Here is a 26,169-nt window from a genome sequence, read left to right as displayed (position 1 = left end):
TTACTTGAATTTCTTCTTACATACAAACAACGTAGCAAATCCCAAAGAAGATCCTCAGATGGCTTCGGCACAATAGGGTGAGGAATCATTTCTTATTATTTTAGAACAGCTTGATCTAAATGAGTGTATCTTAACGGTTTCCTGACTGTATCATGGCAGTACCTGAGGTGATAAGCTCTTTCTGTAGGTGTGATGGGGACCTGGGAGAGAACTGGGGTGGGGAGAAGGGAAGGGAAGAAGTGTAAAAGAGATTGGAAGCCTCCCTTTAAATTTCACTGTATGTATAGAAACTGCCCTCAATTAAAAAAAGTAGAAAATGTCCACCACTGCAAAAATTCACTTGCCATAGTTCCTAATCTGACTCAGCATTCTGGTTGCCTAGATACGGATGTACACAAAAGTTCCTCCCCGACTGCCACGACTGCCACTGCTGCGGAAGAGCCAGATGAACCTGATGGCCCCCTTCTTGGTTCAGCCAGTGACCAAGAAAAGAAAGCAAGTACTTTAAGATATTCATATTCAAAGTAGAATATTTTGCTCAGCTTCTTTAAAGCTTAATGTTGCTTAGAGAGATCTAAGGAGTCCTGGAAGAGTTGCTTTTCTTTTCACTCTCCCACATCTCCTGTTTGTCCTGCTTTGCAAAAGTGACTGATGCCAGCACAAGCTGCAAAGAAAAATTTGTCGATACATTCATTGCACTGACTTTTAATATGTGGAGATAAACATTAACAAAAATTTGACAATTATTTTTGCGAAGATTTAAAAGGAAAGATGATAAACTCAACGTGGAGACATTATCTCTAACATAAAACAGAGAATAGCTAAACAGAATTTTTATTGGTATGGACTTGTCATATCTTGCCTATTAATGAAAAAGAACATTCAAATAAGCAGGGTTTTTAGACTTTGCATTGTAATTCTCAAACACCTGACCAGCAGATGCAGCTTCTTGTGATGGGAAGAGGACTGGAAAGCTAGCACAATGTCAAGGACTGATTTTTGGGTATCTATTGGCTGTACTACATATTGGCTGTGTGACTTGGACAATTACTTAAACTCTCTTGTCTCCTCTGCGGTGAAATGGGCTAATTAGGCCTATCAGATAAAGATGTGGAGTTTGGGGCTTCCCTGATGGCGCAGTGGTTGAGAGTCTGCCTGCCGATGCAGGCGACACGGGTTCGTGCCCCGGTCCGGGAAGATCCCACACGTCACGGAGCGGCTAGGCCCGTGAGCCATGGCCACTGAGCCTGCGCATCCGGAGCCTGTGCTCCACAACGGGAGAGGCCACAGCAGTGAGAGGCCCGCGTACTGCAAAAAAAAAAAAAAAAAAAAAATGTGGAGTTTGAATGAGCCACTAAGATAAAGAACTTAGCAGGTAGGAAGGACATAGTCTGATTATTATCATAATCTATATGATCTTGAGCAAGTTCCTTCTCTGATCCTCAGATTCCTCACCTATAAAAATAATTATCTTAAGTTCTTTCTGTAATAAAGATTTCAGTTACTTAAGGTAACTATTGTTATCCATAAGTTAAAGGTAATGATTCCCACCTTAAAGGGCTGTTTCAAGAATGAAATCACATCATATATTGAAAGTATTTTATAGTCCGTTAAGCCATAAAGCATTATTATGAAACAGATGAAAACTAATACAGGTAAAATGTTCCATAATAATCATAAAGTTGTTTGTGAAACAAATTTGATATAATTATGCTTAGTCTGTAGGAATAGGGATGGAAGAGCTGACATATTCAGTCAGCAAAAATATAAAAATTTAGTCTTAGATACATCAAAAAATTGCACGAAGAGTAAATAAATATGCCACAATGTTAACAGCTTTTGCTTTAGAATTAAAAGAGAATTTTTTTTCTGTACCTTTTACTTTTCCTATATTTTTCCAAATTTCCCTGCATTGTCAGGTTTCGCATTTGTTACTTTACAAGTATGTGAGTTGTAGGTGTGCTTTTAAGAGGATGCTATTTATAGTCTTCCAAATAAGACTTAAAAATGAACAAAATAAAAATAAAACAAATAAATAAATAAAACAGGTATATCCAATTGCTTCACCTCAGAAGGAGAAAGGAAGACAATAAGCCAGTAACGTAGTGCCCTTGGACACAGTATTCATCACACCCTTTCATTCCACAAGTACTCACAAAGGACTACTAGGTGCCAAACATACAAGGCCAGGGACCAGCCCACAATCTCCCACAGGCCAGGCTGTAGCAGCGGAGAGATGAGAAGGAAAGAGCTGCCATTAAGTAGGTGAGGAGCCCAGGGCACAGTACTGTTCCAGCTGGAATCCAGAGTGAAAACAGGAACCAGGGCAGAAGGACCAATTCCATTCTCTAGGGAGTTAGGATGGTTTCCATAACGTGGACACCTGGGTGCCCAGTGTATTAGTAAATCCACTCTCTAAGGGAAGACCTGGATTCGGAGCATCAGACCCATTGCAAACCCCACTCAGCACTGGGGAGAGAGGATCTAAAGCACAGTCACAGCGGCTCACTGGCTTCACCTGAGCAACCTCAAGCTTTTTCTTTTTTTTTTTTGCTTTACACGGGCCTCACACTGTTGTGGCCTCTCCCGTTGTGGAGCACAGGCTCCGGATGCGCAGGCTCAGCGGCCATGGCTCACGGGCCCAGCCGCTCCGCGGCATTTGGGATCTTCCCGGACTGGGGTACGAACCCATGTCCCCTGCATTGGCAGGCGGATTCTCAACCACTGCGCCACCAGGGAAGCCCGTCAAGCTTTTTCTGATTCTCACCACGGAGTGGGCTGATCAGGAGAGCCTGATTATTGTCAGGTGTCCTATATTAGCTTCTTTGATAAGAAGCTTACCTTACTTTTTTTCTTTAAATTTTATTGGAGGAGAGGGGTTCCAATTAAGTTTCTTTGGCCCTAAATTAAGAAGCAAAATTTGGTCGTTCCTAAGGCATTTGCAAAAGGAATGATTTCTGTAGTGGGTCTTAACATATCCTGCTCATCATTCTAGTATATAATAACGTAAACCAAGAAAAAGTATCCTAGAAACATACTTTGCTTAAGTTTTTAACTGAGGTGGAATACAACTCATACTCTCCCTATTGAATCCAATTCAGTGAGAGGCTATTAAAATGAAGGTAAATCTGTCTTGTTTTTTAAACTTAAATAAGAGAACATTAGAGTTTAAAACATTTTCAGCATAAGCAAAATAGTGAGTACATTTGGTAACCTCTTTCCTCCTAGAAATGCTACAAAATTATGAATTTTCATGCAAGTAGAACTTTCTAGTACCATTTTATTGAATTAGTTGTGTTCATACGGCCAACTATGTTTAACACTAGAAGTTATGTATGTAACTGTGCTCTGTACTTTTATTTCTCATTGACTATAAGAATCTGACATCCAGATTTCTTAGAAAACAAAATTATTTGAATAGACTAGTTTTCTAGGTTTTGGCTTTGTTTTCAAAAATTAGCTGATTCCCCTCAGATTCACCATGTCAGGAATAATTCACTCTGTGAGGACATCTTTAGTAACTCAGCCAATAATCATTTGCTATTTCATTAAAAAATTATCCAAGAATAATCTATGGCTTTGACTTTTCCTGAAATTTTTTCTTAACTATGATACCAAGTCTATGAAATGCAACCCTCTAGAATCTTCCCAGAACTTGATTTTGATTTTAGTCTTGAGCAGTACAAGTGGGGGCATGTGCAAGATTAACTGGGCTGGTGATCTATGATCTATAGCACATATTTTGTTTTCAGTTAAAACATTATAAGATGGATAAGATTTCCCTGTAAAGTAGCTAATGATACATTTTAAACTCGTGACCTTTGTTTTAGGTAAGATTATCTCCAGCCAAAATGTCAACCAAGAATTCTACAGATCTAGTTGAGTATGCTGACAAGTAAGTCTGTGAATTACAGCAGTTTTAACTATTTACTATACTTGATGATTACATTAGAAATTAAAGTGCCTGAATGAGATCTTTGAGTTCATCTAAACTAGTTCTCTGCTTTCAGAAGGACTGCATTAAAACATCTCAAGAAGATGAACCTCTCTCTCTTATTCCTCTCTGATTAACAAAATAAGCCAATTTTACTGTTTCCTCTCTAAGTAACCTCCATAGGTTCCTATAGATTTATGAAAAACACAACATAGGCAATGAATGACATACGACAAGATCAGATATAGTTAACTGTGACTTTCAAAATAAACCAAATAAATATGTTAACATTTCATGATAAAAACAGGAAATTTTGAAATATATTAATCATCAGGATGTTTTTGTTTCTGCTATTTACAGTGTCACACCTGGAGCTCATCCAGGGAAGGTCTACAAAAGGGGGAGAACTCCGGGGGCTTGGAAATATAGCATACAATTGATAACATGCACATTGTCCAAAAGATCCTAGAATTCCAATTTGTAAAGGAAGGATACAGGGCAAGGCATATTAGTTTGAGTTTCTATTTGAGTATGTCAGAGGGGGATTTGGTCTGATGTGCGCATTAATGTTCTCAGGGCACTTGGGATTTAGTCTCAGGCTTTCCAATAATTTTCTGCATGACTTCACACAGTCCCATATGTCTCTGGGTTTGTTCTCTCATTTGCCAGATGAAGAGGCTGAACTAGAAACTCTCTAAGACCCACTCACTGTATCTTTAAAATAATTCTGATTCTAAAATATACATCATGACCACAGGGGAAAAAAATGACCAAACAAAGAAAATGATTCAACATGAAAAGAAAAACCTAAATACTGGATTTTCATTTTTTAAATTACTTTTAACAATGAAGATGATAAAATTTTAAAAATCACTAATATTACAGTATGTTCACAATTAAGAATTTCCCTGTTCCTTAGCCAGCTGAATTTAAGGCATTCCAAAAAGTTCAACCACAGTATTTCATCCCCTCTTTTCATGCTACCCATGATTTGTATTTGCGTATGTGACAATGAGGCTGTAATTTAGAGAATGGAACCAAACAAGGGGAAAGGTTTTTTTAATGTTTAGAAATGAGACATTTGGATCGATGGCATTTTTTCTTAGTTAAGGACAATGAATGTGGTATGCACAAAAATAATTATTGTAAAGATGTATTGGCTAACCTTGCCACCCAAGGAGAACACAAAGACCTATTCCCACCTGACTCTCCACATGACAAACAAAATAGAAATGGTTCTTCTGATCTGTCAAATTCCAGTATGAACCCAAGTGGATTTCTTTAGCTCAGGATGGTGACTTACATCATAGGAAATGAGAGAAAATTCCTGGAAGATGGCAACAAACTTAAAACGAAATCCAAGGAAATTTTTGCCATTTCTTGGATTCCAGAGAAACTAAAATTAAGACAAAGGGAAAGAAGTATTCTATAATTCAGAGCAAAAGCATGATGACCCCAACATTCATTTCCGCCATGATCCCTCCCACATCCCTTCTCTTTTTGTCCAAGTCATATATCTAAGAACTTTCTATGTACTGCCTAAGATGGCTGGTTTTCTTTTGGTCTCAATCCTCTTATCTCCCAGAGCAGGCTGCAAACTCCCTAAAGGCAGGGACTCTCTGGCCTTAATGCTTTTTGATACCCCTACAGTAGCCTATCATGATGCATTGAATATCAATTCCTAAGGAACTGTAGTTGACAGATTTAATGGAGAATAATGGTGGAGCAATTGAATCTTTAGGGCCCTGCTTAGAGCAGCAGACTCTTGGGTAGCTGATTAACTGGAAAAGCAAAATGGCATTTGGGCATTTCAATCATCAGTGCAGATATTTTGAATTGGCATATCGAATCCAACAAAATAAACATAAAAAACAATAATTTTAAAAATAACTTCTTCCTCACAGTCATAGTATGCATTGAATGGCAACAAAAGTATTGATATGCAAGCAGAGTACTCACACAAGTAAAAGTCATTATCGATTCATTAAACAACCTGAATATATGTTACATACTCTCAGGGGTTCTGCCTTATAAATCTATATGGGCATATTTATAGGCAATACTAAAAACAAATAATAAAAACAACTGAAAAGAGTAAAAATTCAGCAACAAAAGAGATGATGCCTAGTCTATGAACAAGGTTTGGCTAGAGATGAGCACATTAAAAAGAAAGGCAGACCGAGCATGTACAGGGCCCTTCTCAGCCTCAGGCAGCTGGAGCAACACCCACACTTGCTAAATGTTAGGTCATATTAATAATCCATGCAGCAGGGGCAGGCGGAATGCTTGCAATCATTTCTAGGACAATTATGGTGACATTATATTAAAGGCAGTAAATAATTCTGATTTCCACATGTGTTTATAGATTCACAATGAACAGATATCCGCTGAGTTCATGATGGTGTCGTCAATGCTCACTTAATCTTAATTAAGCAGAAAAGCACCAGAGGCTTTTTCTTTTTCTTCTTTTTCTTCTGCTGGTAGAAGGAGCATGGCATGGAGGCTAGGCACCTAGGTCCACTCTTGAATCTGCCTGTAATCAGCTATGTGACCTTGAGAAAACTAAAATGTCTTTGCTTCTCCAGGCAATCTCTGCCTCCTCTATAAAATGGGGTGGCGTTTTAGGTGCCTGAGTCACAAGGGCTGTCTCTGTTCAAGGTAAGATCCAGAATTCATTTCCAGAATGCAGATCAGAGGCACCACTACTTTCTATTTCTCAACTCTGCCCACAGTTTAAACTCATAAACACTCTTTTATGTATTAAAGTAAGTGATTAAGATTTAAGAACATATGTTATTCCCCCACAGGATTTCATATGGTGTAGAAAACAAATACTGCCCATAAATTACTTTTTATTTTCCTTCAGTTGACTCTCCTGAAAAAAAAAAGTTTCTCACAACCGAATCAAATAATTTCTAAGGTCTCTTCCCTCCCTTAGATTCTTTGGTCTTCAAAAACTGTTTATAACCCTTTATTCACTTAACAAATATTTATTGACAATCTACTACATGCCAGGCACTATGCTAGGCACTTGGAGGGTTTTCAGTAAACAAAACAAAGACCCTGTCCTCATGGAGCTTTTGTTCTAGTAAGAGGAAGAGATACACATTGTTAGGTGGTCTGGCCAGGGTAAAGTTCATTGAGAAGTTAGATTTGAACAAAAATCAGGAGATGAGAAAGTGGGCCATGGGGACATACAGGGGAAAGCTAAGTTTCTAAGGCAGGAACACTCCTGTGGTGAGGCAGAAACAACACAGGGGCAAAGAGGACTGGAATAAAAAGGAGAGAAGTATAAACCCGAACTGTAATGCTATCTGGGCCAAGAAAATGAAATTGTTTTGTACTGAAGAGTTGTCCAGGCTGGGCTATAGCCAATACACATCTCAGGAATTCTCTCAGGAGTACATTTTGGGAAGATGGAGGTCTGGCTGACACCCAAAAAATAGTATGCAAAATTTGGATATATAAACCTATCAGTGAGTCAAATGGGCAAAATAATAAATTATTAATGATCTCTACTTGTAAGTAGAATAGGGCATTCAGGGTCTGGGAAGTATTCATTTTCAAGGTTTTTTTCTTAGTACCATGGCAGCCATTTTATTATACTGTGATGCATTGCTTTTGTTGCTACATGAAGACAGATATTTCACATTACAGTACAAGGAAAGGAAGACAAAACACTGTTGGTTGAGCTTTTTATGGGATAGGTCATGTTAGGTTGGAGATCTCTTGGGTTTTATTTTGCAGTATCATATCCATCTTCAAGGGCAACTAGCTTCCAGGTGAGAAAGCTCAAAACAGTCTGCATAGCTTATAAAAAAAAGATACGTGGGGCACTCTGGGTTGTTAGCAAGTTGCTTATTACCTGGCAGAGCCCCTCCCACCCTGCACAGTTCTCTAGCCCCACTGACCGCATTCAGCATTAACGTTTCCAGCTCTTACTCCGTGTTAATCATCTCATTTAATCCTCACAATAACCCTAAGAGGTGGAGAGTGTCACTATTTTAAAGATGAAGTCACTGGGGTTCACAGAGAAGTCAAATACTTGCCCAAGGTCACACAGTGCGATGACAGACCAAGATGCTAACACAGAAATCTGTGTCTACGCTATTCCAAAGCCTATTTTCTTAACCACTCACTATCCACACCCCCTGCCAGCTATCTTCTCAACACACACACACATAGAGCCTGGGACATCGTCACCTCCAGCCCATCCCTCACAGCATGGAAGATGTGAAGGCAGCCATATCTGATCTGCCTCCAAGTGCATCCCTCTGTGGGATGTAGGCAGCCTGGGAGGCACTACCATCAGCCACAGTGCAGTCTTTTACTCTCTCTCTGGCATCATCTCACTGTGCTGGGGGTGGACACAGTTACAGGAACTGGGCATTACCCACAGCACTTCCATATCAGTCCAGGCAGGAGCTGCCCACATGAAGCTCAGTTCCTCCCATCCCAGGAGGGACTGAATTCTTGCCACACCTGAGAGTTTCTGCTCAAGTGTGAGAACTGTGCTGAGGTCAGGCCGAGGCTAGTCTCAGTTCACTAGAGCAGAGAGGGAGCCCCTCCAACCTCTGGGCCACAAAGAGGACCCTTAGGGCTCCATGGAGAGATGTGAGCCAAGCAAAGGTAACTGGGGTGAAAAATTACATGATGTTGGAAGAAAGTTTTATATATATATAAATATATATATATAAATGCAGAGGAATATATTTATATATACAAGTTATATATAACATTATATATAAACATATGCATCTTGAATACATATTTATATATGCAGAGGAATATACATGTGTAGATATATATGCCAGTTATATGTATATAACTTTATACCTATAAATATATATACCTTGAATATATATTTATATTTATATATATATATATGGAGGAATCAATATATCTTCTCTCTCTGAGAAAAATTCAAATATAACAGGCAGAACTACTAACTGGTCTAAACAAATGTGCTGTGGTGTAGGGAAAAAGAGTCAAAGGGGCAGGTTGAAATGTTTCCCAGCTGGATTACTGATCATCTTTAAGCTTTAGTTTTCACCTAAATTGAGAAAAATTTTACTTATGCCAAGGACAAGTTGTGGGGTTGAAATGAAATCATGTTTATGAAAGTGCTATGTTGACTATAAGCATTATGGAGAGATAAAACAGCAATAATAATAGATTCCTTACATTTCTCTTGGGCTAGAAGCTCCCTTCAAATAATTTACCATTTGTATTAGTTTCCTAGGACTGCCACAATACAGTACCTCAAACTGGGTGGCTTCAAACAGTAGACGTTTATTATCTCAAAATCCTGGAGGTTAGAAGTCTGAAATCAAGGTGTCTGCAGGTTGATTCCTTCTGAGGGCTCTGGGGAGAACATGTCCCATTGGCCTCTCTTAGCTTCTGGTGACAGCCAGCAGGCCTGGTGTTCCTTGATTTGTAACTGCCTCGCTCCAGTCCCTGCCTCCACCTTCATGTGGTCTCCTTGTGTCTCTGCCATCACACAGCCATCTTCTTACAAGGATATCAGTCATACTGGATTAGGGGCCCACCAACCCCGTAAGACCTCAGTAGGTATGAATAATCACATCCGCAACGACCTCTAAGGTCACATTCTGTGGTACTGGGGCGTGGGGTGGTTAGGACTTCAACATATCTTTTTGTGGGGACACAATTCAGCCCATGGCACCATCTAATCATTACTAATAATTATAACAAGAACACACGTATATGACCCTTGTAGACATTACAAAGCACTTCAGATACATTACGTAAATTGAAAACTTCAGCCAAATAAGTAGGCAGGAGTCATCTCCACAGGACAAATAAGGAGCTCTCTTCTGGACAGCTTAGTAGAGGTTAAGGGTACTAAGTGGCAGAGGCAGCGCTCGAGCCCCCAGTCTTCCAACTCCAAGTAGAGTGTTTTTTCCCCTGGAGACTCACATAAATAACTCTCAGAGCCCAACATTAGCAAGGTAATATGGGTAAGCATCTCAAGAGCCCTAGAAAATGCTCTAAGAACTCCAAAGACCCTCAAAACAACTTGCTGCTGCCATTTACATGTTGCCCCTGTGTCACCCGGATGTCCACTGAGCCCCCCCATTCACACAGGGACTCAGGAACACCTGCCAACCTGAATGCCTCTACCAGAAAGCCAATCACAACAGGTACATTACTAATTCTGTAATTTTATTGAAAATGTTACTGAACACGGGGAGTTTGCCTCATATATTACATAACTTGCCTCTGGAAAAGATCCACAGCCAGTCTCTTCTCGGCCAGGTCATTATTTGGAGTCCTTCCCTTTCCTAGCTCCTCCACGCAGAGCCCATGCTGACCCAGCCCTACTGGGCTGCTTCTTCCTGTTATGTGTTATTTAAAACAGGAGATGCCTCCCTCACCCACCTACAGCATTCAGCCCTGCGTAAAACTCAGCAATGGAGGCTTCTAGAGCCACCAAAACCATCTCCCAGGGTAATGCTTAGGAACAAGCAATGGAGAAACCATAGAAAAGACATTTCATCAGTTCCATCACTCTACACACACACTCACAGATTATTTTTGTGAGGCAGCAAAATATTCTCTGAAATGCTACTTTTTTCACTTTTTTTTTTTTTTTTTGCAGGACTCTATGCACTGAGAATGTAACTAGTCATAGAATAAATCTCATGGAAATGAAAATTCTCTTCAGTTATGCCCTTTTGTGTTCTAGAAAGGGGGTTAAATTTTCAAATTTTTGTCTCTTGAATATTACAAGTTGCCGAAATGGTTATTAAAATCTCCTAAGTAATTTAGTGCTCTAGTCGCAAGAACAGAACGGGCAGAGAAGTGAGAGTTACTATGTACCAATGCATCTGCCAGCAACAGCACAGCTGGTGTAAGTCACATTGAGTTGCAGAGAAATAGAACTCAGAGTTTGTGGAAAATCTGTTCAGATTCAGTTGTCAGCTACATAATCAATGATTTATATAAAGTCCAAATATCCCTCTGAAAAGGCCCCTTAGGAATACTTCCTCCTGTGGTTAGTAACTCCATCTGCACAAGTCTGGAATATTCGTTATATCTTTCTTTCACAGTTAAGTTTAGATATATAAGTCCCACTGCTATGATATACTAATAAAGCAGTGAATTTTTTAAGTTCAGGGTAGCCACATCTCGCTACTAATGAAAAGCCTCAGTTTTTAAACTTGTGGATGATCTGATGTTTTGAACAACAGTATTACTAAGAACCTCTCTTAGAAGACTGAGAATGTTCATATGTTGAATGTTATTCCAGTCATTGATTTAGAAAAGTCAATTGGAAAATAAAATTCCCTTTCCTTACAGTAAAAAATAGGAAACATATATATAAGTTCTATCTTCATCCTGTAGGAATCATGCAAATAGAACTAAACAGAGCATGATTTGGTGCTTCATTAAGCATCATTAATATACAACAATAATAATACTCCAATAGTAAATCTCAGACGTGAAAAGACATTTCAAAAAGGAATATTCTCGAGCTTCCCTGGTGGCACAGTGGTTGAGAGTCCACCTGCCGGTGCGGGGGGCACAGGTTTGTGCCCCGGTCTGGGAGGATCCCACATGCCGCAGAGCAGCTGGGCCTGTGAGCCATGGCCGCTGGGCCTGCGCATCCGGAGCCTGTGCTCCACAACGGGAGAGGCCACAGCAGTGAGAGGACCACGTACTGCAAAAAAATAAATAAATAAAAAATCAAAAAGGAACATTCTCCACTTAAATATAAAATAACTTTTAAAAATTAATGTTAAGAACTAAAAGAAAATAAGTAACTACAGTCCATCATTTATATGCCACTTAATGTCCCATGGTTGCAGGCAAATACATTCACATAGCACTAGGTGTTGCCCTGCAAGGCTTCCTTCCATGTGCCAAAGAGCAACAACATTGAGGCCAACTCTGAAGGCAGGACAACAGGCTGGCATCTGAGCAGAGGTGGCAGCCCTGTTCCACTGGCCCCTCTACTGGCTTAGGTCTGTTTCCTCAGACCTTTCTGGATATAGTGCTCTTTCTGGATACAATCCTGATACCAGCCAACAACACACCCAAAGACTGAGTGCACATAGGCCCCTTGTGAGCCTGGACGGCAGAGCAGGTCTCACTGGTCTCACTGCTCCCTACCACCTGCTTCTACATGTGACCTCAGAACTTAACAGCCATATGGCAAAGTGGCCCCATTACCTCTGTCTAAAATGAATGAACAGAAATATTTGGTCGGTAAGTGGTGGAACCTGTATTCTACCCTTGGTCTACCTTGCCTTCCAACTTGCCAAGCTGCCTCTGAATATCTGCATGATTTGAAATCTCATAGTCCACATTTCACACTTCAGCACTTCATTATATGTTCTTTACCTTTATGCCTTCAAGACTGGTCAGGACTCATATGACCAGTCTTAAATAAATCAGTGATGTTCGGTCCTGAGAATATATTAGATTCATCTAAGTGCTTATTTAAAATACATATTCTTGTTCTTCCCCTCACTCCCAAAATTACGATTTAGTAAGTCTATAGTGGTGCCACGGAATCTGCATTTTAGCGACTTCCCTCCCTTCTCCACCCCCATGATACTAATGCAAGTTTCTTCACAAGAAACACTGAATCAGACTAAGTTCCTGGAGGGACAGGACCTTTATATATTGTACATGGACTAGAGTAGACATTTAGTAAATACTTACTGATACATTTCTATTTCAACTGACATTTTTATTGGTAAGTTACTAGATACAGATACAGTGCTTTCAGCTACCCATAAAAACTCCAACCAAAATGGTTTAAATGTAAGGACATTCATTAGTTCACATTAAAAATCTAGAATTTGGTTAATTTGGAGGCTTAACAACATCATCAAGCACCCAGGTGTTTTCTATCCTTCTTCCCAGCCATCCTCTTTCCCCTCATGATCACAGGTAGCTTCAGCAGTTCCAGGCATCACACACAGACATGACTACATCCAGCAAAAAAGAGAGAAGGTTCTTCTTGAGTATGTCTTCTTAAAGGCAAAGCAACCTTACCCAGAAGCCCCACAGTAGGTTTCCCTTTGCATCTCATTGGCCAGAATTGCTTCACGTGCTCCTACCTAAACCAACTGCATCTCAGCCCAGAAGAATGGGACCACCATGGTTAGCTTGCGCCCCACCCCACCCTGAAGGACATGGGGGACAGGAGGACGTACCAAGTCAGGCAGAAGCAGGGATGGCTATTAAGAAGTTAACCAACCGTGTCTGCCACAATGAGAACACCTAAGAGAGAACAAATTCTAAACTTTGAGAGGAATGCAGCATGATTTACAAGGGTCTGTACAGAACAAATGAAGATCAAATACTCTTTCACTGGCAAATCCAGGCTGTAGATTGTCTGGAGACCAAAAAGAAGCACCAGCTCAAGGAAAACAATGAGTAAATCTGCAATCCACTGCTAGGCTATGTGTCACCATCAGCAGGGCCTGACACCCTCTTCCCTTCTGCCTGTGACTCATACATCCCATCCAGGGTAGCACTGTCAGCATGCTAGGGTTTTAGAAGAATGGATTTTATATATATGAGGCTCCATTTGGTAGTTTTCCAGAAGAACATTTTTGAGCCAAATGAGTGGTGGATGGAATCTTACTACTGAAACACTTAGCTAAGCCATCTCTGTTCCTCAGATGTGCAGGTGATAAGAAAGATGAATCTCACCCAGGCTGAAGCTATTTTATACTGCTCGAGAAAGGAAACTGAAAACTTTCAGGCTCTAACAACTTGGAGCTTTGTGGAACCATTTTTTCCTCCAATTTTCTAACAACTGAGCCTTAAGGAAACAGTCCAGCTACAGCAATCAGTCAGTCAACAAATATTTATTGACCACCTGCTATGTGTCAGGCACTCTTCTCAGTGTTGGGGAAACCATGGAGAACAAGTTAGATAAAGTGCCTGCCTGCAGGGAACTTTCATTCTAGTGATGAACGGTAGAAAATAAACACAAACAAGTAAATATGATGATTTTAGGTAATGACAAATGTTATGGAGAAGATGAAATGGGGTATTATGATAGAAAGTGACTGAGTGGACGGTTTGCCTGAGGAGGGGTTATTGAAGTTGATACTTAAAGAATGGGAAGCAGGCAGCCATGAAGAGACTGCAGGGAAGAGCATTCTAAGCAGAAGGAACAGCAGATACCAAGGCTCTGAGCTAGGAGCTGCTTGGCATGTTTGAGGAGCAGAAAGATGGTCTGTGTAGTTGAATGAGAGTGAATGGAGGGAAGAGTGGGAGGAGATGAGGCTGGAAAGGAGAGCCAGGATTTTATTTCCAGAGAATGGAAGAGCCATCAGAGGGTTTTCAGTAGGCAAGTTCTATCTTCACACTTTTAGAAAGATCACTCTAGCTGTTGTGTGGAAGATGCACTCTTTGTTAGGAGGCAAAAGTGGAGGAGATAATGGTGGCCAGGACGGAGAAGAGAAGAAAGAACTATGGAAAGAGAAGCTTTGAAGCCTGAGGACACTTCTGTTTGTCATTTCTGCTGTCACTCTATTAGGCCACATCAGTAGCATTAATCAAAGTGTGTCTTCTGCTTCTGCTTATTATCTTGTAGAATGACAGGAATATATGGGAGTAAAGGTTAACATTTGATTTTGGTGTCAGACAGACGTGAGTTTTGAATTCTGACTCTTGGCATCTCCAAGTTGTGTGACTGCTCCTTCTTCTGTCTGGTAAATGTTCTCAATCTTCTCTCCTAAATCACTAATTCATTCTTCAGCTATTTCTTGTGTCATAGCTATCCCATCTTTTACGTTTCTTTATTTCAACTATTATATTTTTCATGCCTAATATTTCTACTTGTTTATGTTTTCTAGTTGTTTTCATTTTGCTAATATCTTCCCATATCTTCCCTTTTAATACCTTTATTAGCTTTTTAAAAAATTTCTCATTGCATATATTTCAGTAATTCTCTTTTGTAGGAATCGATAATCCAATAGATTGTTTATTTGCTGGCTAATTGGTTTTTAAAAAGACTGTGCTCCTCAAATGTCCTGATATTTTGGCCTGTGAGTTCATCTTTCCCTGAAGATTTCAGTCAGAGCCTGGTCACCAATGAAGTGTTGTCAGCTCTGATGAGCTCGGGAGGTGGGGTGTGGATAAGCCCCAGACACAGTAAAACCGTAGTCAGCCACTCCCCATCCTACAGAATAACTTCTCCTGTCAGGTCTTCACCTTTTGCTCCTCGGGAAGAAGCAACACTAGAAGAGCAGTTGCTTTCCCACTCCTGGGACATGTGGATGTAGTGAGGTTTTATAGTATTTGGAAAATGTTTTGGCTTTGTCTTTTTTCAGAGCCAATCTAGGATAATCAATTATTGTAGGAAAAGAAGCTCTTAGCAAGATTTCTAGAGATCCAGAAACTTTTTTCCTCTTAATACTACGAGTATTTTATTGGGGTATAATTAATATGTCCTAAAATATACAAAGTATGTATCTGGATGGATTTTGACAAATATAATCAATTATTAACAACCACCCAAATCAAAATATAAAACATTCTAGAAGCATTTTGATATTCCTGAGAAGCCAGTCAGATGACTGGGACAGTGTGGTGGTTTTTAAATGACCACAAATTCTCTGACACTCCATTTTTCAAGAAGTGGAGCCTAACTCCCCTCGCTTTGAATATAGGCACAACTTAGTGACTTGCTTCTAGGGAATGGACTAAAGCAAAAGTTATGGGGTATGACCACGAGATTAGGTCACAAAAATAAGCAAAGTAAATTAAATAAAGAAAAAGACACAACAAAAGTAACTTGTTCTCCAAGAAGTTCATCTGTGAAGGGAAGGACTAATTTGCTAATGCCAATAGGAGCTATTGGGATTTTACATGTTTCTTTGCCCTAATACTAAATAGCCCTAGTCTTTGTATTTCCCTTTTCTAATTTATTTTTTTTTACTTTTTGTTGACCTTCTGACTCTTTTGTTAATCTTTGCCTTTGAGCTATTATTTCTTCTAGCAATTAGAAAGCAGCTCACTCCTCAGTATAGAATCATCAGGCATGAAATTTAGGTGGCTCCAACTTGGCTTGTTAGAATAGCGGGTAAAATGTAGAACAATTCCTGCTTGGGAAACAGGAAAAATACATGATACAAGATCAGGGCATAAGTCAGATCCAGTTCTCAGATGAGATATAAACTGAGATTCTAACTACAAAAGGTTTAAAGTCCTAACAGACTTCTCACAGGGGAGAAAATACAGGAGTGGGAGTGCAGATGCAAGTTCTGGTTCTGGCTCGTCCAGCTCATCCTTGTAACACCCGTGGTGTTGTTTCCTTTTCTGGACCAGGGGTCATTCTTTTCTTCCTGCCATTGCAAACACCCAGAGATGTCAGCTAGAAGACAGACTGAACAACCAGGGACGCACAATAGCTTTCCTCCTTGAACAAGCTTTCCGCATCAAGGAGGATATCTCTGCCTGTCTTCAGGGGACGCATGGCTTTCAAACGGAGGAGTCACTCGCCAGGAAGCTTCTGGAAAACCACATCCAGACCATCACCAGCATCGTCAAAAAACTCAGCCAGAACATTGAGGTAGTTCTTTATTTCCCATATGTTGGCATCACTGCTTGACAAAGATTATCAAGCACCAGTGTCATTTTTCAGCTAGAGAAATGAATCACTATTACTTAAGTTTAAATGATTTTAGTTTAGTTGCCTCAGAGGGAAATAGTCAATACTTCTCATTTATGTCAAAAAGTAGAAGGAAATTCTACATTCAGAAAATGTTTGTTGAATGTCTCTGTGACAGAAAAGACAGCTGTCTAACATTAAATGTCAGACATTGTGCTAAGGTGCTTATTTTCATCTTAATCTCCAAGATTCTATTCATATAATCATTTCAAACAGAGGTCTTCATTAGGCGGTGGGATTGCTAGTTCATAGGCCCATCACACTCTGACCCCATCTCCTACCCGTTTCTCCTTCACTCTGGCCACACTGGGCTCCCAGCTCTTCTTAGAACACCCCAAACATGCTCAGGCTTCAGGGCCTTTGCACTTGCTGTGTATTCTGGATGGATCATCTTCCCCTAGATACTTCTATAAAGTATTCTTCATTTCCTTCAGGTCCCTGCTCAAAAATCATCATATCAGAGGGCAGTTCCTTGACATGCCATAAAATACCCCCTCCTCACCCCAACAGTCACAACCTCCCTTAAACCCTACATTATTTTTATCTATAGCACTTATCGCAAACGACCATGGTCTTTATTTGTTTATTGTGTTTCTCTTCTAAAATATAATCTCTGTGAGGACAGGGACTTCATTTTGTTCACTGCTAAATCACACATCAAACTGATGACAGTGTATGAGAGGCAGCCAGCAATCTGTAAATATTTCTTGAACAGATAAATGAATGAATGAATGGATGATGTTTAAGGTGCTAAAGGAAAAATAGAGCTTCTGATCAAAAAATGAAATGCTTGGGTTAAACCAAGACAAGTAGATTCTTATCACAGGTCTTTCAGAGTTTTTAAAGTACTAATGAGCATTATGAATCTGGAGTAGCAACTTTCAGGCAAAAGTTCCAGAGAATACAGTTTAAAAATCTGGCCCCAAACGTGTGGAGTTGTGAGAATTGACAACAGTGCCCTCACACAATAATGTCCTTTTCTCCTATCAGATAGAATAGTGGATTAGACAAAAAACAAACAAAAACCATGAGATTGACCCAGCAATGACTTACTCATGACTATACATTTAAGGCTAAGGATATTTGTTAATTTATTTTCTATCTGTAAACCCCATAATGCCATACTGCATTTGAGGGACTGTGGAAAGTTAAAAAATCTTGGTGAGCTTTTAAAAGACACTTTTTTGGTATTTAGCACATATTGAATTGACAGCAGGACCTAAAGAGTCAATGTTACTTCTCAAAGTGGTCAAAGGTATTTCCAGGCATAATGAACTGTCATGAAAGTGACAAGAGACACATGGTTCAGTGTCTCTGGGATTGATGAGAAAATCAAGTACAACACCAGGACTAAAATAAGATCCTAATTTAGGAGTCAAAACTTCTTGTTAATTGAAAAGAGAACAGCATTCTCAGAAATATCAAAATGCTTCTAGAATGTTCTATATTTTGATTTCAGTGTTTGTTACATAGTTGATTATATTTGTCAAAATCCATCCAGAGATATATTTTCTTTTTTTTTTTTTGCGGTACGTGGGCCTCTCACTGCTGTGGCCTCTCCCGTTGCGGAGCACAGGCTCCGGACGCGCAGGCTCAGCAGCCGTGGCTCACGGGCCCAGCCGCTCCGCGGCATGTGGGATCTTCCCGGACCGGGGCACGAGCGCGTGTCCCTTGCATCGGCAAGCGGACTCTCAACCACTGCGCCACCAGGGAAGCCCCAGAGATATATTTTGATTTATATATTTTAATACATATTAATTATACCCCAATAAAATACTATTAGCTTTAAGGGGAAAAAAGTTTCCAGATATCCAAAATCTTGCTAAGAGCTTCTTTTCCTATAATAATTACCTTAGATTAGCTGTGAAAAAAGACAAAGCCAAAACATTTTCCAAATACCATAAAAATCTCAAAATATTTGCAATCCTGTTAAGGGTTTGGCATATATAGGGAAAATGTCAAGGACTGGTCTGATTGCACAGAAAACTGAATTAGGAAGTATTTAAAGACTATAGATATGAAGTTAAAACATTATGAAGAAGAAAGTATTAAACTACCATTAGTAAATAACTAAGACTATAAAGTAATAAGCATTTATAGAGAAATGGATGCTATCCAAGTATTTTTTTTTTTTTTTTTTTTTTTTTTTTTTTTTTTTTTTTTGCTGTACGCGGGCCTCTCACTGCTGTGGCCTCTCCCGTTGCAGAGCACAGGCTCCGGACACACAGGCTCCGCGGCCATGGCTCGCGGGCCCAGCCGCTCCGCGGCATGTGGGATCTTCCGGGATCGGGGCACGAACCCGTGTCCCCTGCATCGGCAGGCGGACTCTCAACCACTGCGCCACCAGGGAAGCCCTATCCAAGTATTTTTAAAAACCTAAACTCTTTAATCAGATCAGCCCATTTGTAAATTGGCCAGCAAGTTAGATCCAAGTGTGAGCAGAAGCTTGACTTGGGTTTTTAAAAGAAATGAAAAAAAGATTTTTTTGTTTAATCAACAATAATTGTAGCAGTTAAGTTTCTTGTTCCTTTTTATTTTTTAATTTTTTAAATTAATTTTTATTGGAGTATAGTTGCTTTACAATGTTGTGTTAAGTTGCTTGTTCCTTTTTAAATCAAAATATTTATTTTTTAAGCTGGCAGCTAATTAAAGTTTGAAAATTAATTTATTTTTAATTCAGGAAAAGAGCATTTCATGTACAACATTGCTTTATTGCATTTTTTCCCTCCAATTTATAAAAGCAATACTTGTTCACTGCAATTATTTGGAAGTTTGGGAAACAATTTTAAAACCTAAGAAAAATTTCTCACAATTTCACCACCAAACAGCAATCTCTACAAATACCTAGATGCATCTCCCTCTGGTCTTTCCAGGCATTCCCTTTAGGAAGCTGAGACTACATTTGTAAGCACAATTTTTAATATAAAATTATATCATAAACCCTTTCATATGTCATTAAAAGCTCTTTGCATGGTGCGTACATCATGGTTTGCTTAATTATTCTCCTAATATTGAAATATCTCTGTGCATAAATGTGTCCACATTTGGATTATTCCTATTGTATATGTTCTTGGAAATGGAATTACCAGGGTAATAACACTATAAAAGCTCTTTATACATATTGCCAAATTGGTCTATTTACATTTCCATTAGCCTTATATGAGAGTGCTTTTTTCACTGCCCCTATCCCAGCACTGAGATTTATTGTTTTAATTATTGCTAATTTGATGGGACAGAAATGAGATCTTTCCCTTTTTTTCACGTTTTAAAAGTGACTATAACAATTTACATTTTCTCTGTCAATAATCTGTTAATGTCTTTTGCCAATTTGTGTTTTTGGATTTTAGTGCTTTTTAGATTTTATTTATGAGTTTTTTTATTAAGAAAAATAAGCAGGGGGACTTCTCTTGTGGCACAGTTGTTAAGAATCCACCTGCCAATACAGGGGATATGGGATCAAGCCCTGGTCCAGGAAGATCCCACATGCCGCAGAGCAACTAAGTCCATGTGCCACAACTACTGAGCCTGCGATCTAGAGCCTGTGCTCTGCAACAAGAGAAGCCACCGCAACGAGAAGCCCGCACACCTCAACAAAAGTAGCTCCCGCTCACCACAACTAGAGAAAGCCCGTGTGCAGCAACAAAGACCCAATGCAGCCAAAAATAAATAAATAAATTTATTTTAAAAAAGAATAATAAGCAGTGACGCTTTGGTAAATGTTTAACAATCAGCAATCAATTTTTTTTGAGGGATAAAATACCTGGTTTATAGTGTTTGCCTATTTCCATGGTGTAAATACTCTATGATTGATTTAGAAAACCAACTGATGTTACTAAACACAAAGATGGGAAGAAATATACATGCACAATCGGCTCTTAAGAACAGGTGTATAATGATTGCAACACACCATTGAGACCCTTGGCAGTAACATTTGTTATAAATGTTTTTCCAGTTGGTTGTTTATATCTTAATTATATTTATATTGTTTTTTACAAGCTTTAGATAAAGTTAAATGTTCCAATATTTTGGTTTGTGACTTCCCTCATTACTTTCAAGGATAGAAATTTCCTTTAGAAATTTCAAAGATGAAATAATCTCCTCTATTATCTGTTAATTTTATGGCTTAACTTTTTTAATAGTCTAAATCTATTTTTTTCTAAAATCTATATTTATGTATGGTATAAGGTAAGGATCTAAATTGACTGTTTTCTGAATAAGTAACCAAAAATCTCAACAGCATTTGTGAAATTACTTCCCCAGGGATTTTGAGTCTCATATATAGCATATTTCTTTCTTACATTTACCAAGATCTTCATTAAATTACAATGATCGATTTAGCTATACACAGCTATTTAGCTACACACAGCTATTTAGCTACACTCAATTACTTATCCTTGTTTTTACAAAATGCTTTACTATTTAATAGGGCAAGTTCCTTTTTATCACTATTCCTTACAAAACAAAGCAAGACAACACCTACTGTTATGGTCTGAACGTTTGTGTCCCCATCAAAATTCATATGTGAAATCCTACTGCCCATTGTGATGGTATCAGGAGGGCTTTGGGAGGTACTTGGGTCATGAGAGTGGAGTCCTCGTGAATGGGATTAGTGCCTTCATAAAAGAGATCTCACAGAGCTCCCTGGCTGCTTCCACTATGTGAAAATGCAGCAAGAAGTGAGCAGTCTGCAGCCCAGAAGAGGGCTCTCCCCAGAACCCAACCACGGGGCCACCCCGATCTTGCACTTCTAGCCTCCAGAATAGTGAGAAATAAATCTCTGTTGTTTATAAGCTGCTCAGTCTGTGGTATTTTGTCATAGTGGCCCAAATGAACTAAAACACCTATAGGCATGCAAAAGCAAACAAACAAGCCAAAACAAAAAACAAAAACACCTCTAGCTAGTGTTCTTGACACTTTTATGACTCCAGTTAAAGCTATATTTGTTCTTGGATTGTCTCAATCTGCTAGTTTACAAATGGGCAAGACTCTGTATATAGTCTTTGAAATTTCTATAATTCATTTCCTATAAATTCCTTATTTTCCTCCAAAAATTCATAACCACAAATTTAACACGGTTCAGGCCTTGGTAAAATATAGCAATTAACCTTTAATGTTTCCACAAATCACAAAGTTGTTTGTGTTTTCCTATCCTCTAAACGCTTTTCTGAGTAAACATAAATTATTTTTTATGTCTTTACTTTGGAATTTGTTTGAATGTCAGGCAAGATATTAATTTTTTCTATGGACAAGCAAAATTTTTTAATTTTTACGTATGAGTGCCAAAAATTAAAACCCACTGTTTGGGGGACCACCGACCTGGTGGTATAGGACAGTCAGCTTCATTTCAGAACACCAAGACATATGAAGGCATGACAAAGGATACTTGGCAAAATCTGAACACACTCAAGCCATAAATTTCTCATGTTCTCTAAAAAAATCTAAAACAATAAACGGTTTTCACTCCATGTATGTGAAACAGTTTGATTCAGATTTGCTTGTGTTAATTGTATTAGCTTCATTGTGGTTCTAATTCAATCTGTAAAGGGGCTTGCTTGATGCCATATGAAAGGTTCCTTTTTCTAAACTTTACCACCAATTCTGAAAGAGCTTTTTGTGAAAAGCTTTTATGTCAGTGATGGCCATGGCCATAACAGCACAGTAAATATGTTTTGTTTAGCCCACATTGTGTTCATAAAAGAATTTGAATATGATGTCAATACTTTAAAATTGAGAAATTTAACATAAAATCTGGATTTCTGGCTTCTGTTGAAACATCGTTGAACCATCATGCCCACCTGGCAACAATCGGCAGAACTCACGCCATCACTGTCTCCCTCAAATAAAGCAAAGATGGCTTCTCTCTGATACAGGACCCTCTCACTCACTTACACTATCAGCCTAACTAGGAAATGCACCTGATTTTGTAACCTCTACTTTAAATGATATTTTCTTATCATGTCTGATGGGAAATTAATGGGAATTTTAACTCAAATCTTGCAGATGTTGGAGGAACAAATAAAAGCTCGAGACATGGCAGCCACAGGAACTAATTTTGCAGTACAGGACCTAAACACCAAACACCTTCAAGGAGTTGGAGATCTTCGAGGAAGAGTAGCCAGGTGAGAAGAAGCGTGTTAACTAATGCTTAGCGGTCAGTTGCTGGCCACTGAGTTCTCATCCCTAAACAAGTTCCATATTGTAGAAAACAAGATACTGCCTTTAAGCTAAATGATGAGATAGTAACTGAGAAAGTGTATCATGAAATTTGAAAGCCTCATGCTCCCTGTGAGATCCAAGGGCTCTATAAAGGACCTCTGATACAGAATGCCCAGTTTGGTTTCATCTGCAAATGACAAGTCTTGTCTTTCCAGCCCTCAGCTGTCCAAATGCCAACATCTATACAAAGACATACCCTTGAAACCACACACAAAATCCCCAGATGTATCAAATCTAACGATTAAAATATTTAAAACATACAATAATTACATATAGAAGCCTAGCAAAAGTGATTTAATGGTCAAGTGAATAAAATTTTGAATATCTTTTGTATGAGACTTCTAAGTTGGAAGAATTCATGGTGTACAGTTCAGCAAAAATTTGTAGGCATTGACAACGGCAGGACCGCTCTGGCTGACACATGAAAGATGACTTGTGAGTGGCTGAGCATGGACACCTTTCCATCTTCTGCCAGCACCTCTCTCCTCTTTCCTGAAATACCCCCACCTTCATTTCATTAATCTGCTCTCAAGTGTTAATGACCAATAATTATTATTAATGACCAATAATAATTAGGTGATTAACACCTAAGACAAACCTCTTCTAGGGTATCTGTCCATTCAATTCAACAACAATGACAAAAAAAATGTATTAAATATTTCTGTATGCCAGACAGTGTGCTAGTATTCAGGGGTTCAGCAATATGGTCCCTTTTCTGTAAATTCACAGTCTACCTGGGAAAACATAAAGCAATGAGGTGAGCACTATAATGAAAGCCTGGGGTGCTATAGGATTATCCAAATCAGGTAGAGGCATAAAGATGGCTTCCTGGAGGAGGTGACACTTGACATGAATTTTGAAAGGTTTGTAGCAGTTAACTAGACAGGGAAGGAAAGGAAAGGCACTTCACATAGGAGGCAAGATATGTGCAAAAGAACTGAGGGGTAAATTACTGTGACATGTTCAGGGGCCACCTGTGAGAAGAGTATTTTAGTTATGTTATTTTGGATTTGCACTTAGGGAGAGATGGGAGATTGGGAGATGAATCTAGAGAAATGGTCCAGAGTTGGGTGATGAGGATCTTTGGCCAAGGTAAAAAGTTTAAACTTTATATAGAAAGTTATAAATAACCATGGGAAGCTGTTAAGTAAGGGAATGACATTTAGTGAGCTTCTAGTAGTAGCCAAATTGGTGGGGTACAGAAAGAAGGGATGAAGATGAAAGGAAACTATTGCAGCAATCAAGGTGAGAAATGTCAGGGGCCTAAACTAAAGCACTGGCCATGCAAGTCCAGAGCAGGTAACAGACATTCAGAAAACAGAATCTACAGGATTAGTACATATGTCTGTGTGTATACACAAACATAAACATACATACATATATATATACATATATAATTATATATTATATGATACATATTTTAAAATATATAAAATTGTATATTTTATTCTATAATATTTGAAACATGGAAAAGAATTTTTATAATATTTGGGTAAGTTATGAAGCAAGATAATAAAACAAACCCCAGCAAACCCATCACCCTACTTCGATGTGCCATGATTTTACAAAGAAGATAAACACCAAAAATCTCTTGAATGAAATTTGGAATTTGGTTCAATTTGGTGCTGATGACACTTCAACTATTTTTTTTTCTGCAAACCACTTAAGACCCTACTATTTCATTCTTGTAAATCCTCTCTTACGTACAAGACAAAGTCACAAACAGATTTAAACAAAGCCAAGAGATGAATGGAATAATATCAAGGAAAAGATGTGCAACGATTTTTGTTCTGCTCCACTTTCTTTTTTTTGTTTCCTTTTTTAAAAAAATGTTGTATATATTTAAGGTGTACACGATGATTTGATATACATATACATACTAAAATGATTACTATAGTCAAGTTAATTAGCATATCTTCTCCTCACAGAGTTACATTTTTGTGTGTGTGATGAGAGCACCTGAAATCTACTCTCTTAGCATATTTCCATTCTTCAATACAGCATTATTCACTGTAGTCATCACACAGTGCATTAGGTCTCTAGACTTATGCAGCCTACAGAACGGCCACTTTGTGCCCTTGACCGACGTCTCCCCGTTTCCCCCACCTCCTCACCCCTAATAACCACTGTTCTCCTCTCTGCTTCTATGTATTTGACTTTTTTAGATTCCACATATAAATGAGATGATGCAGTTTTTTCCTCCTGTGTCTGGCTTTTTTCACTGAGCATAATATCCTCCAGGTTCATCCATGTTGTTGCAAACGGCAATGTCTCCTTTTCTGAGGCTGAAAATTTCAGAGTGTGTGTGTGTGTGTGTGTGTGTGTATCACAATTTCTTTATCTATTCATCCAAAGACACTTAGGTTGTTTCCATATCCTGGTTATTATGGATATTGCTGCAATGAACATGAAAGTACATATTTATTCCAGGTATTCATTTCATTTCCTTTGGATATGTATCCAGAGGGGGGATTTCTGGATGATATGACAGTTCTGCTTTTAATTTTTAAAAGAACCTCCATACTGTTTTGTATAATGGCTATACCAATTTACATTCCTGTTAACAGTGTAGAAGGATTCCCTTTTCTCCACATCTGCACCAATACTTGTTATCTTTTATTTTTTTGATAATTCTCATCTTAACAGGTATGAGGTGATATGGTTTTGATTTGCATTTCCCTGATGATTAGTAATATAGAGCTCTTTTTCATGTACCTGTTGGCCATTTGTACGCCATCTTTGGACAAATATCTGTTCAGGTTTTTGCCCATTTTTTTAAATCATGTGACCATTTAAAACCCCCTCATTGTTTTCTGTGGTCCCGAGGGACTCACAGATGAGCCCCATTGGGTCTCAGGGCTAGGTGATTTGGGAGCCAGTCTCTTGGGTGGCAGCTAGATGTATGGTCCACACCCTTAGCTCCCCATGGAGAATCAGATTTGGGGGTTCCCTCCCAGCAGTAAGGTGTTGCACCAGGGATGGGGCTTATGGCATGTGTGTGTCTCAACTTTTTCCACCCAGTTTGATGTGGGTATTAGTTACCTGATGTGTAGAAGTCTCTAAATCAGTTTCTGAATTTTACTCAGAGGGACTTGATCCACACTTTGCTGCTTATTTGGTGCATCTGAAGGAGGAGGGAAAAACCAAGAGCCCCCTATTCCTCCAACTTGCTCTCTGATTGCTTACTTACCTTCCCCTTTAATATGAAGCAGTGATTTTAGGACAAGGTCTTATTTTTCCTTGAAATGTCTCCCTTTTATGAAACTTTCTTAAATCTAGTGATTTGAGGCAGATTCTGGCTAAAAGCCATGAGATTTAAATTCACACTTCCATTTTTTCTTTTCCGTATTTTTGCAGG

At 38.9% G+C, this 26,169-nt stretch overlaps 1 protein-coding gene across 1 annotated transcript in view; it reads left to right on the top strand.

Moving 5' to 3' along the window:
• Positions 1–426: 426 nt before the first annotated feature.
• FAM81B (family with sequence similarity 81 member B) overlaps positions 427–26,169 on the top strand; it is a gene marked incomplete at its 3' end in the record, with an annotated part of 49,947 nt that continues 24,204 nt past the window's right edge. The window contains exons 1-4 of the mRNA XM_079702842.1: positions 427–495; positions 3,831–3,895; positions 16,253–16,496; positions 22,596–22,714. Coding sequence (XP_079558968.1) covers positions 3,852–3,895; positions 16,253–16,496; positions 22,596–22,714 — 407 coding nt within the window. The 5' untranslated portion in view covers positions 427–495; positions 3,831–3,851. The remainder of the gene's footprint in view (positions 496–3,830; positions 3,896–16,252; positions 16,497–22,595; positions 22,715–26,169) is intronic.

Source organism: Hyperoodon ampullatus (assembly GCF_949752795.1).
Source record: "Hyperoodon ampullatus genome assembly, chromosome: 4".
Classification (NCBI taxonomy): domain Eukaryota; kingdom Metazoa; phylum Chordata; class Mammalia; order Artiodactyla; family Ziphiidae; genus Hyperoodon; species Hyperoodon ampullatus.
This window is presented reverse-complemented; position numbering and strand designations above follow the sequence as displayed.